Source organism: Eleutherodactylus coqui, chromosome 12 (assembly GCF_035609145.1).
Source record: "Eleutherodactylus coqui strain aEleCoq1 chromosome 12, aEleCoq1.hap1, whole genome shotgun sequence".
Taxonomy (NCBI): domain Eukaryota; kingdom Metazoa; phylum Chordata; class Amphibia; order Anura; family Eleutherodactylidae; genus Eleutherodactylus; species Eleutherodactylus coqui.
In genome coordinates this window covers 41,597,444-41,613,881 of record NC_089848.1, presented here as the reverse complement: position 1 = coordinate 41,613,881, position 16,438 = coordinate 41,597,444, and the positions used below count along the sequence as shown (strand labels likewise).

At 47.5% G+C, this 16,438-nt stretch overlaps 1 protein-coding gene across 2 annotated transcripts in view; it reads left to right on the top strand.

Annotated features, from left to right (window-relative positions):
• Positions 1–16,438, top strand: part of ATP2C1 (ATPase secretory pathway Ca2+ transporting 1) — a 124,757-nt gene that overhangs the window by 84,069 nt on the left and 24,250 nt on the right. For both annotated transcript variants that reach the window (XM_066584988.1, XM_066584987.1), the window contains exons 14-15: positions 58–153; positions 1,230–1,319. In XM_066584988.1, the coding sequence (XP_066441085.1) occupies positions 58–153; positions 1,230–1,319 (186 nt within the window). The remainder of the gene's footprint in view (positions 1–57; positions 154–1,229; positions 1,320–16,438) is intronic.

Here is a 16,438-nt window from a genome sequence, read left to right as displayed (position 1 = left end):
CTGTACAAGAACTCTTCGGTACGCAACTCCATAATTCCCTGTCTCCTTTTGTTTAAGGTTTCTGGTGTTGGCTATAATCGTTTTGGTGAAGTGACTGTCGATGGCGACATTATTCATGGCTTCTGCAACCCATCAATAAGCCGAGTGGTGGAAGTAAGTGTCTGTGACCACCGGAGCAGAGGCCTGACCTGCGGACAGATATATAAATCTTGTAAAGGGACCTTCTGTACAGCTGATGTATTATGAATGGCCTGACTATGCCTGTGTACACCGGGGGGGGGGTTTAAGATATCCGCCGTATCCAAATATAAAATAACAGATCGCCAACAAGGGATGTTCAGAATGGAGATTGCGTTTTCAGCTATTGACTGGGTGACTGGCCACACATCGTGTATCGCAACACACTTCGGCTTTGAGTTTATAAAGGCTGAAAACATGGATCATGGGGGTAACCTTTCTGCCAATAAGTCGGATTGTGAGCGGTCCAGGAGGTGATGACTATAGACCCACATACATTTAGAATAGGCAATACCTGGATTTGTGCAGCCGGTCAGTTTCTTCTGGTTCAGTGCGCCGAACATTGACATAACGCTGCAAGCAATATTGCTCTTCTGTGAACATCTAATCCTGTATAAAGTGCTGCTCCTACGGGTTACACTTTCTGGTTTATAGAAGGACTACTGTTAAATATATATGCGCACGCTTGAATTTCCAGACCCAATGCCTGAGGCAGCTAAGTAGTAGCACTCATTACAGTGCCGTCTGTCAAGTTTAGTATACTTAGACTGGGTGATAGATGGGCATAATGCCGGAGGAAGAATCCTGAGAGGTCCGAAAGCTCGCATTAACATCATGTATTTTTGTTAGCCATTAAAAGGTATCATATCTACAAGATTACGTCGTTTCTCTTGCTGGGAACAATCACACTTTGCTCTACTGGCTAACACGGTACCAAACCTGCTATTCGTTCTGGATCAGTGTTCACATCAACATGAACTTGCCTACCACCGGTCACGTTCAATAGGGTGCAGGCATACCAGTCTTTACACTGGACACCAACTGAAGGCATTTCTTGGCCCAGTCTAATGTGCATTGATATAAAACTTGTGCTGCAGATGGTTGTTAACAGGAGTAAGGTATTCCTATCGGATGTCTGTGGTTTAGTGTCCATGCTTATTCTTGTAACATTTCTGACTATAATGTAGATTGTATGATTTTGTGTTTTCCAGGCGGGATGTATATGTAATGATGCCGAGATACGAAACAACACCTTAATGGGCAAGCCAACCGAAGGGGCTTTAATTGCCCTTTCCATGAAGGTAATGAGATGTCTTCAGCGTATTTGGCAGTAGATCTCTAGATCCTGCGCCCCAGCTCTCCTCTGATAAATACACTGATTATTTATGCAACATAATGGGGCTTACTTTTCGAATGCGGTCTAAAAGTGAGGGCTCCTGCACACGGTCGGATTTGATTTGCTGAATCTGTGACTGGTGGCTGGCACTGGATTCCGCAGCAAATACCGCTAATGGCCTTCTATGGAGAACCGCTGCTTCCTGCACTTGATTGGAATTTTCCGTTTGTGGCAGGGAAAACGCAGCATGCTCCATTCTGTATTGTTTTCCGTCCGGTGTCCCTTCTGCAGTTAGCACCGCAGGAGGGTTGCGGGATCAGCGCCATCGCCTAACGACGGTGTGGCTTTCTCTGTACTGCGCCGGCACTCCCGCAGTACCGAGAACGAAGAACCCGGACAGTGTAACTGGGGTCACCGGGCACAGGGTCGGATCGTGCTGTGGGATCCTGCATGCAGCTTCTGACCCTGTTGTGTGCAGGAGGCCTTAGACAGTGCAGTGGTATTTTATAAGCCAAAACCTGGAATGGTATGTACAGAGAAAGTATAATGGAGAGATTCTCATTTCTTCCGTATTTTGGACCCGCTCCTGGTTTCAAGCTCACGAAATACTGCTGAAAGTACTGACATGTAATTAAGCCCGATGACTAAACAGTCTTATAAGGCACCACATTGATCACAATGGCTTTGCTGAATGATAAATCTGGTGAATTTTAAGCCTGCCTAGTGCTGAATTTAGACCACCTTTTAGTTGGCTCAGTGTACGCCGAAAATTGTGCCATAATTTTGGTGTAGTTTAGGCCATGGCCTAAGGGAGGCCTTAGAGTAGTTTTTGTGCTGACCTCTGCTCCACCGACTCCTGATATCCTCTAAATAGCCTTTTCTTTCCGTTCCATTCTTAAAAGAATCCTAAGTTAATAAGGAAATAAAGTACCATCGTGTCCGTATGTCTTGTGGCTGTACTTATCTGCCAGAGGGTGAAGCATTGATTTGGGGTGGCAGGAAGCTGGCTGGCGTGTAGCAGATTATGGCATCAGTGGGATCCGCCATATCGTAGTGGGGGGGTGCTTTTATTTTAACTAAATTACTTTGCGGCACCAGAAGTTCTGTTTTTCACGCCGCACTATTTTAGTTTGTTTTCTGTGGGATAACATTTGTACAGAATGTATCCTATTGCCTCAAGCACGTTGCTGTTCCTGCAGGCAGTGGGTAGTTGGCTTGATATTACAGCATAAAAGATGAGCAATGAAGCTGATCACTCGCTGTTCAATAGCAAATGGCCACTGTATCTTGAGGGAGAGGGGCGAGGGAGCCCCTCTCCCTCGAGATGCACAGCGGCCATTTGCCACAGCGGCCCTAGTTCCTGTGCAGGAGCGCGGAGACACAGATGAGTGTCGGGCATAGTTTGCCTGACATTCATCCAGTGTAAATGGGTCTTAAGTTGTAGCTATATTTTGTCTGACTAATTTGTGTTGCTTTTTTCTTTTGCAACTTGGGATGAGCTGGCAAATTTGTACAGTTTTTGCTTTGCCACATCTGGTCAAGCGGGCGCATGTTCTGTCCCTGATAATTGGACTGGTTTGTAATCTGTGTGTGGTTTTTTGTTTTTTTTTAATCTATTCCTTATGGCATCTTTGCAATCCACTGCCTGTAGTTAGGCATTTGGCATCTTTAGTAACAGACATGGGGACACTGCTGGTTACTACATGCAACAGAGGGGTGGGCATTCAATTGCGGTCTTGCAGCTGATTGGAGCAGGGCTATGCAAGGCAGCATGGGAAGTGTGGGAGAGGAAGTACAGTATAATGCTGGCAAAATGGCTGCTTGGGGAACACTCCCCAGCTGTACGTGGGTTGCAGATGGCAGCACAGCAGTAAATACATTGGAAACTGAATTGATAGAAACTGGGCGCAAAGTAACGGCCAATGAAGACTTGGGCTCATTTTTTAAAAATTTTTTGGGGAAAACTCGGGTGCACTTTAAACCTTCACCACCTTATACATCTATAGTATGTGTTTAAGATGTCTGTAGGAGTGATCATACGTACTGCTGGGGCCGCTGTACAACCGGATACCCAAGATGGAAAGCAGTCAGTCTGCTTTACGGTGGGGGAATCTAGTGTGCAGCGGTCTTCTGAACTAGTTGAGGGACAGTCTGATAATCGATCAACTGTTAGTAAATGATAATGCAGTGTTTTGGGACTTGTTTCATCATTGGGGCTCCAATCCATGGGACCCCACTGATCAGCTGAATGAAGCCATAGTGCCATAGCTTTATCCCATTCACTTAAACAGGACTGAGCCGCAGTAATGGGTACAGCCGCCTATACAGACGTGTCGCTGTCAACTTTTGAAAGGAATGGGCTTTTAATTCTGCTGATCAGTGGGGTCCCACAAATCAAACACTGAGGGCCAATCCCCTTTAAGTAGAATTGCTAGTATAACCATCACAAAACCTTGTCGTAAGGCAGTCGCTGTAAATAATGACCTGTCAGAATTACTGATCGAGCTGATGAATTGGAAATCTCAATATATTTATCAGTTTTACTTCTAATTTAAAAAAAATTATAAAAAATAGAAAAACGTTATTGGACATAGGAAAAATCGATGAAAAACCTAAATCCAAGCTTTTTTAGATCCTGAAAACGTAAGATATCTCCTGAACCAAAACTTTGTAAATATGCATGTTGGGATGGTGGGAGTGAGGGGCTGGACTGGGGGTATATGATAGAATTTGCAACTCATCATCAATATCTCTGTGATAACCTATTCTGTCTGTCTGCATCTGTTGAAGTAAATGTAATTGGGGTGACTTCAGTAATTTTGGCTGCAGATAGATATGTTGTCCAGTCAGGCAATGGTTGCCATCTAGTGGCCAGTGAAGAAAATGCGCTATTATGTCCTCTTCACACACATTACTGTGTGCAATGTTCTCCCTACACCACTGCCAGATTCTAACCGGTGGCCTCAGTATTGCACATCCAGAATCTGTCCTGCCGCTGTAGTTGGACGGGTAACTACTTGTGTATGAGGATGCAAACAGTCCCCTGCGCTGGGATAAGGTTGGAGAAATAGGAGTCACCAGGTCTGGAGAGAAGTTCCGAGGCCGACCCCCCCCCCTGTGAAGATGGTGCGCCGCCGGGACGGCATATTGGCAAACAAGGAATATGGTGCAAGGCCAAAACATCGCTCAGCGACGGCGACTTTAGGGGGAGCAGAAGAACAATTCTCGCTAACGAAGCCCAGCTTACGAAAAAACCCAGCAGCTCGCACGAGTATACAAGAACAACTTAACTTTGCACCCCCCAATACATCTACTCCTAAGGTCCATTTCATGTCTCCACAAGGAGATGACCCTTATGGATCGCAAGACTCCCTCACACAAGATGAACATCAATCACTGGCACCACAGATCACGCCTCAGCTGGCACCCCACAGGATGCCCTTCGTACCGGCAGACGCCCCGCTCCTATACGTCAGCTTCACTCCAAGCCAGGCCACTACCCTCCAGGCGGGATTACCAGATCCAGAAAAGCAACCCATGCCTTTCTTCAGGAAGTTGGTCCAGTACCAACGTAATTATTCAGCCACCTGGAAGGATCTACAGGCCTTGACGGAGGTGAAGGCCGGAGATACGTATTGGCCGGTCATCCAGAAATCCCTTGATCCAACAAGTGAGAATGCTACTCCAGAGACAACATATGTTTCCGGGAGGGAATTCTGCAAGCAAGTGAAGGCCTGGGCGCAAGACAGGTTGGCAGATCAAGCTATCACACTGCAGGACGTGACCCAAGATAAAGGGGAATCTGTGGACAAGTTTTATGGTCGCCTCATTCAACTCTTTGACGATCTCGGATTCTCATCACAAATCAGAACACACCAATTGATGCTTTCCGCTGCTTTTGTTTCTGGTTTACGGGACCCAGTAAGAAAGGGACTAATGGCAGCAAAACCAGAATACAAGATTCTGGCCATCGACGTCCTGCTACCAGTTGCAAAGGGGGTAGCAGGGAACGGACCTACCCCTGTCATGGTGGCAGCGGTGGCAACAGGGACCTCACAGAATCGGAATGAACCCATGAAATGTTATAATTGTGGCCGAAAAGGGCATTTCAAGAGAGACTGCCGTGCACCACCAGGACAACACGGACAGACAAATCAGGCCAGAAGACAGGCTGGACCAACATCTTCTGATGACTTACCACCACCACCACCACCGGTATCCTACCATGGCCCGTCCCAATAGGACACAGGCAAGCCAGTCTCCAGTATGGCCTCTTTCCAGAACCCTGCAGTGGATAATACCGGACCACAAGCGCAAATGACTCTCTCTATTGCAGGGAATCCAATTACCTTCCTACTGGACACTGGTGCAGCCAGGAGCATCATTCGTGCTGACGACTTCCCCTTCAAGCACCTGCTGGATGACAAGACCATACTGACCGTAGGAGTAGGAGGAAGGCCGTCTGAAAACCCACTAAGCAAGCCACTTCCTGTCGGCATACAGAACATCCTGGCTAGATTTGTGGTTCACAGGACCTCACCACTCAACCTACTGGGAGCCGACCTTCTATCAAGACTTCAAGCTACAATTGCCTACACTGAAGACGGTGGCATAACGGTTACCTCCCCGCTATCTGAAGATGACCATATGACACTTGCCTCAGAACCATTCCTCATGACCTGTCAGGAAGTTCGAAAGACAATACCAGATGAAGTGAAAGCAAGAATCCCTGATACACTGTGGTCAAAAGGACCTGAGGACATTGGTCGTCTAAGAGTTCCACCAGTGATGGTGAGGATGAAGCCCGGAATGCCATTCCCAAGAAGACCACAATATCCACTGAAGCACTCAGTGTCGCTAGCCATCGACGAACAGATTAAGTTGCTGATCCAGAACGGAGCCCTTGTGCGATGTGAGTCGCCATGCAACACCCCGTTGTTCCCGGTGAAGAAGAAGACACCGAAGGGCGAACCAACCAAATACCGCATGGTTCAAGATCTACGGGCAGTGAACCAAGCTACCATATTGGAAACTCCTCTGGTGCCGAACCCACACACGCTACTGTCTGGAATTCCGCCAACAGCAAAGTACTTCACAGTGATAGATATGGCAAACGCTTTTTTTGGAGTCCCATTAGACGCATCATGCCAATATTTATTTGCGTTCACGCACAACGGAGGCCAACTTACATGGACTGTAATGCCTCAGGGTGCACAGAATTCACCCAGCCAATTTGCCAAAGCAATGTCTCTGATTCTAAACCCATGGATGGAGGGACACCCCACAGTGGTCTTACTCCAATATGTGGACGACCTGTTACTTTGCGCGGACGATCTGGACACGGCCTCCTCCTCCTCTGAAAATCTTCTGTGCTATCTGGCATATCAGGGATGTAAAGTGTCAGAATCCAAGTTACAATGGTGCTGCACAACCGTCGTATTCCTTGGCCACTGCATTTCCCAAGGAGTACGACACTTGACAGGAGACCGGATCGCCGCCATTCAACAAGTGCCGCTTCCCAGATCTGAAAAGGCCCTTCAAGCTTTCCTGGGACTGATCTCGTACTGCAGAGCCTGGATTCCAGAGGCCTCTTTGCTGATGCAACCCCTGTACGAAGATGTCAGAAGGATCGGTGAAGAAGGAGGAAAGGCCAAGGCCCCGTGTACACTCTCTGAAGACTCGACAAGAAATTTCAGCACACTTAAGGACCTGATCTCTAAAGCACCTGCATTGGGACTACCAGACTACGACAAACCATTTGCTCTGTTTGTGTCCGAGAATCAAGGACACACATCAGGTGTCCTTACTCAGAAACATGCTGGAAAATCGCGACCCATCGGCTACTTCTCAGCCAGACTCGACCCAGTGGCAAGAGCAGGACCTTCCTGCCTGCGGGCAGTCTTTGCAGCCCATGTCTTGCTGGACAAGACCTCAGATCTCGTGCTGGGTTACCCTCTGACTGTCCTGGCTCCGCATGACATTGCCGCCGTACTCAACCAGACACAGCCGAAGCATCTATCAGCAGCAAGGCATCTACGCTTGCAATGCTCACTGTTAATTCCGGAGAATGTCACCCTACAGCGTTGTAATGTCCTCAACCCTTCCACCCTCCTTCCAATTCTTCAGGGGGAAGGCGAAGAGGAGAATGGAAGCGATGGAGAGGAAAAACCGAATGGTTCCGTCTCCTACTACGACATTCCACGCCCTTCACATGACTGCGTCAAGATGATGCAGCAGGAAATCTCTCATCTACCATCAGTCTATGATAAACCACTGGAACCCGTAGACTACACACTCTTCGTGGACGGCTCCAGATTCGCCGATGAGATGGGTCGGTACCATACCGGTTACGCAGTTACCACCTCCACGAAAATAATCCAAGCTCAACAACTCCCTCCTACTGTATCAGCACAGGAAGCCGAACTACAGGCCCTCACACGGGCGTGTGAGGTGGCCCAGGATCATACAGCCAACATCTACACAGATTCACGGTACGCTCATGGAGTGACACACGACTTCGGGATGATCTGGAAAGTTAGAGGATTCCTCACAGCTGCAGGCACCCCAGTCAAGCATCATCAAGCCATCAGGCACCTGCTGGATGCCCTCCAACTGCCACGAAAGGTGGCCGTACTGAAAGTGAAAGCTCACAGCAAGAAGAACACTGAAGAGGCCGTTGGTAATCATACAGCAGATCAAGCAGCAAAAAGAGCTGCAAGGGGGGAGTTTGGAAGAATTGGAATTCAGGTGGAAGCCCTACCGGTTGGGGTGGAATCAATGGAGGAACCAGACCCGTCCATGATGGTCAGTGTGGATGAGAAGATACGACCGGACTACCTTACAGAAGCACAAAAGAGAGCAACCAAGGAAGAAAAAGAAGAATGGACGAAAAAGGGAGCGAAAAAGGACGAACAGGGATTGTTTGCGCTGGCAGGCCGCCCATGCTTGCCTAGAAGCTTCTACCCAGCAGTGGTACAGTGGGCACATGGCCCAACCCATTTGTCCAAGATGCTCATGAACGCATTGATCCAGAAATATTACCTGGCGCCTGGCATCACAACGTTGGTGGACAAGTACTGCAGAGCTTGCACCATTTGCGCCCAATGTAATCCAGGAAAAATGGAGGAGACACCAAGAAAACACCTGGCCAAGCCACTGTATCCATTCCAACGGATCCAGATTGACCACATCCAGATGCCGAAATCAGGACGCTTTGAGTACGCCCTAATAGTGGTGGATGTTTTCTCTGGGTGGGCAGAGGGGTACGCAAGTACAAATATGACTGCCAAAAGTACCGCTAAGAAACTCATGACTGAGTTAATTTGCCGTTTCGGAATACCTGAAGTCATCGAAAGTGATCAAGGTCCAGCGTTTACCGCCAACGTCACCAAGGAGATATGGCAGGCGTTGGGCAGCAGTCTTTTGTTTCACACACCCTACCACCCCCAGAGTAGTGGTAAGGTAGAGAGACTGAACGGTACCTTGAAAACAAAAATACTTAAAATGTCACGAGAAACTGGCATGCCCTGGCCAGAAATCCTCCCCATAGCACTGTATAGCGTGAGGTACACACCAAGGGGAAAACATAAGTTATCACCTTACGAAATTCTTTTCGGGACCGTCCCCAGACTAGGGTGTTATTTCCCCCAGCAGTTACAATTGCACTCTGATGTTCTGACTAAGTATGTTATATCACTCGCCAAAGAAATAACTAAAGTCCATGCACGAGTTTTCTCTTCCATTCCAGACCCAGACCAGGACACAGGCACCCATTCCATCCAGCCCGGAGATTGGGTGTACGTAAAGAAGTTTCTGAGGAAAAACTCTCTTGAGCCAAGATTCGACGGTCCATTCCAGGTGTTGTTGACCACTGCCACCTCGGTGAAACTAGAGGGGAAGCCTACCTGGATCCACGCAAGCCACTGCAAGAAAGCTCCATCTCAGAAGGACGACTCATCATGAAATATTTAGGTCAAGTTATCATAATACTTCTCCTATGTGGGGTTCTGGTAATGTGGGACGGAAAGGGTACCTCACTGAAGAACCAGAAGCAGCAGGCTAAACTAGTGAGGGAAAGCCATATCAATATGTGGGAGTATTTAGCCAGAGATGTTATCAATATAACTAATATGTGCATGCCTAAATTAAGGAGCGGGGAGGATATTCTACAAGCTTGCCTACTGGCCGTTCCCACTCCAGTAAATGTATTGAGATCAATTTATGCAATGGTACATGATGATGATGATGTGGGGGGAGGCGATGCGATACAAGATAACACCTTCATTAACATATATGAGTATTGTCCCTACTGTGAGGCTATAGAACACGATGACTGGTCCAATATGACTGAGTTCCAGGTCAGAAATGTCTCACAGGCTGAGGTATGTTATAACTTTACATGTAATCCACGGTACATTGGGAAATGTGAGAAGGGCCAAGTGGTCACTAGTGATTCCCAAATACTTTGCTCCCGTACTGAAGAACAATGTCAAAAGATAGTGACTGCCATGTCTTGTGGAAAAGTAGTTCGGAGTCCCAGCCACACCAGACATGTCAAACTACCAGTAGGATGGGTCCTATCCTGTGGCAATTTAACCTACACATATATCCCCGCCAACATTACAGGAGGACCGTGTGCATTGTCCCGTCTAAGTATCCTTATGTATCAGAAGCCAGACCCCCCGGCACCCACACCCTCACTTAGGGATCGGAGGGACATCCACGGCCTGGCCGATAACTGTGTAGGACCACCCACACTACTGAGTTTCTCAGAACACACAGCACTAGCTCTCAGCATTCTAGGCACCCCCGCATTAGCCCAACATAACACAAGAGTGATTAACGGTTTAGCTTGTGACATGGTAAAGGGCCTAAATGCCACATCCCAGGCACTGGACCTACTACTCTTAGATGTACAAAACATACGAAGAGCCGCTCTACAGAACAGAGCCACCATTGATTACATCCTTATGACCATGAACCATGGGTGCGAAGAGTTTGAAGGGATGTGTTGTTTTAACCTCTCTGACAACTCTGCGTCAATCCATCAACAGATCAACCGCCTGAGAGATCTAGCCACCAGTATCAAACAAGGAACGGACCAGGGGTGGTTTGACTGGTTGACAGGGTCCTGGTTTGGATTTACTCTGATGAAGAAAATACTAACTGTTTTTGTTGCCATTGTAATGGTTCTAATTTCTGTTTGTTGTTGCATACAGTGTATCCCGGCCCTGGTGTCTACCTGGTCCACCTGTTTCTCTATGATGTCCGGCAGTAGGCCCACTGTCAATGCCAATGTCGTCATCACAGATCCAGAATACGATGATGTTGACCCATCCTACACCCCCATGAGAGCAATGGCTCCAGTCTACAACACCTTACAAGTCTAGAGTCAGCAGTGGGGGTGGGATGGAGCAGGGCGAGTTTGGTGAAACAGATAGTTTCAAGGGGGGTCTGTGATGGCAATCCCAGTATATAAATCTTTGTGTATTGGGATTTGGGGCCTTACGGGGAAATTGTTAATTCAAATGCTTTAACTCTGGTTTGATTCAGCTATAGAAGTGTACGTACACAATACACAGTTACACAATAGTATGAGGCAATGCTTATATGAAATATCTGTTTTTCATAACTCTGCTGACAAAGATGGAATTTAGCAATTTAGCCGTAACCAACATGTATAAATATATTTGACTGTCCAGCTGCATGCACTAATACGGAACTAGGAATCAGACAATCAACCGCATCCGAGACGGACTACCGTTTTTTGATTACCGCAAAAATACCCCAGCGATTTTACTGGAAACAGATGCAAATAACATGGGCGGTCTATGCAATTACTAATTCATGAAATAGCCTCCAATCATATCGGTTTGACACAAGTGGGGCGAGACAGCCCATTCCACTCTCCAGAGTGCCACCACGTGACAGGCAATACCAGATGACCGGATGAAGGAAGACGCTTATCCAATAATCAATCAACACATTGTGTCTATGTAATTCTTGCCTGCCCCAAAAGGGCTGTGTTTGATGTGCCTTATAAGTTGTTACGCGCCAAGAATAAAGGAGGAAGTTACTTTTTCTTGAACTTGTGTCAGACAAAGTGATTTCAGTGGGAGACAGTGCACTGTCCGATACCTTATCAATCAATCTGGAAGGGTGTGATCATTCCTAATTGAGTAAGCCGTGGTTCCAAAAACAGGAAGGTTGTCGAGGAACCTTCCTGTTTTTGGAACCACGGCTTACTCAATTAGGAATGATCACACCCTTCCAGATTGATTGATAAGGTATCGGACAGTGCACTGTCTCCCACTGAAATCACTTTGTCTGACACAAGTTCAAGAAAAAGTAACTTCCTCCTTTATTCTTGGCGCGTAACAACTTATAAGGCACATCAAACACAGCCCTTTTGGGGCAGGCAAGAATTACATAGACACAATGTGTTGATTGATTATTGGATAAGCGTCTTCCTTCATCCGGTCATCTGGTATTGCCTGTCACGTGGTGGCACTCTGGAGAGTGGAATGGGCTGTCTCGCCCCACTTGTGTCAAACCGATATGATTGGAGGCTATTTCATGAATTAGTAATTGCATAGACCGCCCATGTTATTTGCATCTGTTTCCAGTAAAATCGCTGGGGTATTTTTGCGGTAATCAAAAAACGGTAGTCCGTCTCGGATGCGGTTGATTGTCTGATTCCTAGTTCCGTATTAGTGCATGCAGCTGGACAGTCAAATATATTTATACATGTTGGTTACGGCTAAATTGCTAAATTCCATCTTTGTCAGCAGAGTTATGAAAAACAGATATTTCATATAAGCATTGCCTCATACTATTGTGTAACTGTGTATTGTGTACGTACACTTCTATAGCTGAATCAAACCAGAGTTAAAGCATTTGAATTAACAATTTCCCCGTAAGGCCCCAAATCCCAATACACAAAGATTTATATACTGGGATTGCCATCACAGACCCCCCTTGAAACTATCTGTTTCACCAAACTCGCCCTGCTCCATCCCACCCCCACTGCTGACTCTAGACTTGTAAGGTGTTGTAGACTGGAGCCATTGCTCTCATGGGGGTGTAGGATGGGTCAACATCATCGTATTCTGGATCTGTGATGACGACATTGGCATTGACAGTGGGCCTACTGCCGGACATCATAGAGAAACAGGTGGACCAGGTAGACACCAGGGCCGGGATACACTGTATGCAACAACAAACAGAAATTAGAACCATTACAATGGCAACAAAAACAGTTAGTATTTTCTTCATCAGAGTAAATCCAAACCAGGACCCTGTCAACCAGTCAAACCACCCCTGGTCCGTTCCTTGTTTGATACTGGTGGCTAGATCTCTCAGGCGGTTGATCTGTTGATGGATTGACGCAGAGTTGTCAGAGAGGTTAAAACAACACATCCCTTCAAACTCTTCGCACCCATGGTTCATGGTCATAAGGATGTAATCAATGGTGGCTCTGTTCTGTAGAGCGGCTCTTCGTATGTTTTGTACATCTAAGAGTAGTAGGTCCAGTGCCTGGGATGTGGCATTTAGGCCCTTTACCATGTCACAAGCTAAACCGTTAATCACTCTTGTGTTATGTTGGGCTAATGCGGGGGTGCCTAGAATGCTGAGAGCTAGTGCTGTGTGTTCTGAGAAACTCAGTAGTGTGGGTGGTCCTACACAGTTATCGGCCAGGCCGTGGATGTCCCTCCGATCCCTAAGTGAGGGTGTGGGTGCCGGGGGGTCTGGCTTCTGATACATAAGGATACTTAGACGGGACAATGCACACGGTCCTCCTGTAATGTTGGCGGGGATATATGTGTAGGTTAAATTGCCACAGGATAGGACCCATCCTACTGGTAGTTTGACATGTCTGGTGTGGCTGGGACTCCGAACTACTTTTCCACAAGACATGGCAGTCACTATCTTTTGACATTGTTCTTCAGTACGGGAGCAAAGTATTTGGGAATCACTAGTGACCACTTGGCCCTTCTCACATTTCCCAATGTACCGTGGATTACATGTAAAGTTATAACATACCTCAGCCTGTGAGACATTTCTGACCTGGAACTCAGTCATATTGGACCAGTCATCGTGTTCTATAGCCTCACAGTAGGGACAATACTCATATATGTTAATGAAGGTGTTATCTTGTATCGCATCGCCTCCCCCCACATCATCATCATCATGTACCATTGCATAAATTGATCTCAATACATTTACTGGAGTGGGAACGGCCAGTAGGCAAGCTTGTAGAATATCCTCCCCGCTCCTTAATTTAGGCATGCACATATTAGTTATATTGATAACATCTCTGGCTAAATACTCCCACATATTGATATGGCTTTCCCTCACTAGTTTAGCCTGCTGCTTCTGGTTCTTCAGTGAGGTACCCTTTCCGTCCCACATTACCAGAACCCCACATAGGAGAAGTATTATGATAACTTGACCTAAATATTTCATGATGAGTCGTCCTTCTGAGATGGAGCTTTCTTGCAGTGGCTTGCGTGGATCCAGGTAGGCTTCCCCTCTAGTTTCACCGAGGTGGCAGTGGTCAACAACACCTGGAATGGACCGTCGAATCTTGGCTCAAGAGAGTTTTTCCTCAGAAACTTCTTTACGTACACCCAATCTCCGGGCTGGATGGAATGGGTGCCTGTGTCCTGGTCTGGGTCTGGAATGGAAGAGAAAACTCGTGCATGGACTTTAGTTATTTCTTTGGCGAGTGATATAACATACTTAGTCAGAACATCAGAGTGCAATTGTAACTGCTGGGGGAAATAACACCCTAGTCTGGGGACGGTCCCGAAAAGAATTTCGTAAGGTGATAACTTATGTTTTCCCCTTGGTGTGTACCTCACGCTATACAGTGCTATGGGGAGGATTTCTGGCCAGGGCATGCCAGTTTCTCGTGACATTTTAAGTATTTTTGTTTTCAAGGTACCGTTCAGTCTCTCTACCTTACCACTACTCTGGGGGTGGTAGGGTGTGTGAAACAAAAGACTGCTGCCCAACGCCTGCCATATCTCCTTGGTGACGTTGGCGGTAAACGCTGGACCTTGATCACTTTCGATGACTTCAGGTATTCCGAAACGGCAAATTAACTCAGTCATGAGTTTCTTAGCGGTACTTTTGGCAGTCATATTTGTACTTGCGTACCCCTCTGCCCACCCAGAGAAAACATCCACCACTATTAGGGCGTACTCAAAGCGTCCTGATTTCGGCATCTGGATGTGGTCAATCTGGATCCGTTGGAATGGATACAGTGGCTTGGCCAGGTGTTTTCTTGGTGTCTCCTCCATTTTTCCTGGATTACATTGGGCGCAAATGGTGCAAGCTCTGCAGTACTTGTCCACCAACGTTGTGATGCCAGGCGCCAGGTAATATTTCTGGATCAATGCGTTCATGAGCATCTTGGACAAATGGGTTGGGCCATGTGCCCACTGTACCACTGCTGGGTAGAAGCTTCTAGGCAAGCATGGGCGGCCTGCCAGCGCAAACAATCCCTGTTCGTCCTTTTTCGCTCCCTTTTTCGTCCATTCTTCTTTTTCTTCCTTGGTTGCTCTCTTTTGTGCTTCTGTAAGGTAGTCCGGTCGTATCTTCTCATCCACACTGACCATCATGGACGGGTCTGGTTCCTCCATTGATTCCACCCCAACCGGTAGGGCTTCCACCTGAATTCCAATTCTTCCAAACTCCCCCCTTGCAGCTCTTTTTGCTGCTTGATCTGCTGTATGATTACCAACGGCCTCTTCAGTGTTCTTCTTGCTGTGAGCTTTCACTTTCAGTACGGCCACCTTTCGTGGCAGTTGGAGGGCATCCAGCAGGTGCCTGATGGCTTGATGATGCTTGACTGGGGTGCCTGCAGCTGTGAGGAATCCTCTAACTTTCCAGATCATCCCGAAGTCGTGTGTCACTCCATGAGCGTACCGTGAATCTGTGTAGATGTTGGCTGTATGATCCTGGGCCACCTCACACGCCCGTGTGAGGGCCTGTAGTTCGGCTTCCTGTGCTGATACAGTAGGAGGGAGTTGTTGAGCTTGGATTATTTTCGTGGAGGTGGTAACTGCGTAACCGGTATGGTACCGACCCATCTCATCGGCGAATCTGGAGCCGTCCACGAAGAGTGTGTAGTCTACGGGTTCCAGTGGTTTATCATAGACTGATGGTAGATGAGAGATTTCCTGCTGCATCATCTTGACGCAGTCATGTGAAGGGCGTGGAATGTCGTAGTAGGAGACGGAACCATTCGGTTTTTCCTCTCCATCGCTTCCATTCTCCTCTTCGCCTTCCCCCTGAAGAATTGGAAGGAGGGTGGAAGGGTTGAGGACATTACAACGCTGTAGGGTGACATTCTCCGGAATTAACAGTGAGCATTGCAAGCGTAGATGCCTTGCTGCTGATAGATGCTTCGGCTGTGTCTGGTTGAGTACGGCGGCAATGTCATGCGGAGCCAGGACAGTCAGAGGGTAACCCAGCACGAGATCTGAGGTCTTGTCCAGCAAGACATGGGCTGCAAAGACTGCCCGCAGGCAGGAAGGTCCTGCTCTTGCCACTGGGTCGAGTCTGGCTGAGAAGTAGCCGATGGGTCGCGATTTTCCAGCATGTTTCTGAGTAAGGACACCTGATGCGTGTCCTTGATTCTCGGACACAAACAGAGCAAATGGTTTGTCGTAGTCTGGTAGTCCCAATGCAGGTGCTTTAGAGATCAGGTCCTTAAGTGTGCTGAAATTTCTTGTCGAGTCTTCAGAGAGTGTACACGGGGCCTTGGCCTTTCCTCCTTCTTCACCGATCCTTCTGACATCTTCGTACAGGGGTTGCATCAGCAAAGAGGCCTCTGGAATCCAGGCTCTGCAGTACGAGATCAGTCCCAGGAAAGCTTGAAGGGCCTTTTCAGATCTGGGAAGCGGCACTTGTTGAATGGCGGCGATCCGGTCTCCTGTCAAGTGTCGTACTCCTTGGGAAATGCAGTGGCCAAGGAATACGACGGTTGTGCAGCACCATTGTAACTTGGATTCTGACACTTTACATCCCTGATATGCCAGATAGCACAGAAGATTTTCAGAGGAGGAGGAGGCCGTG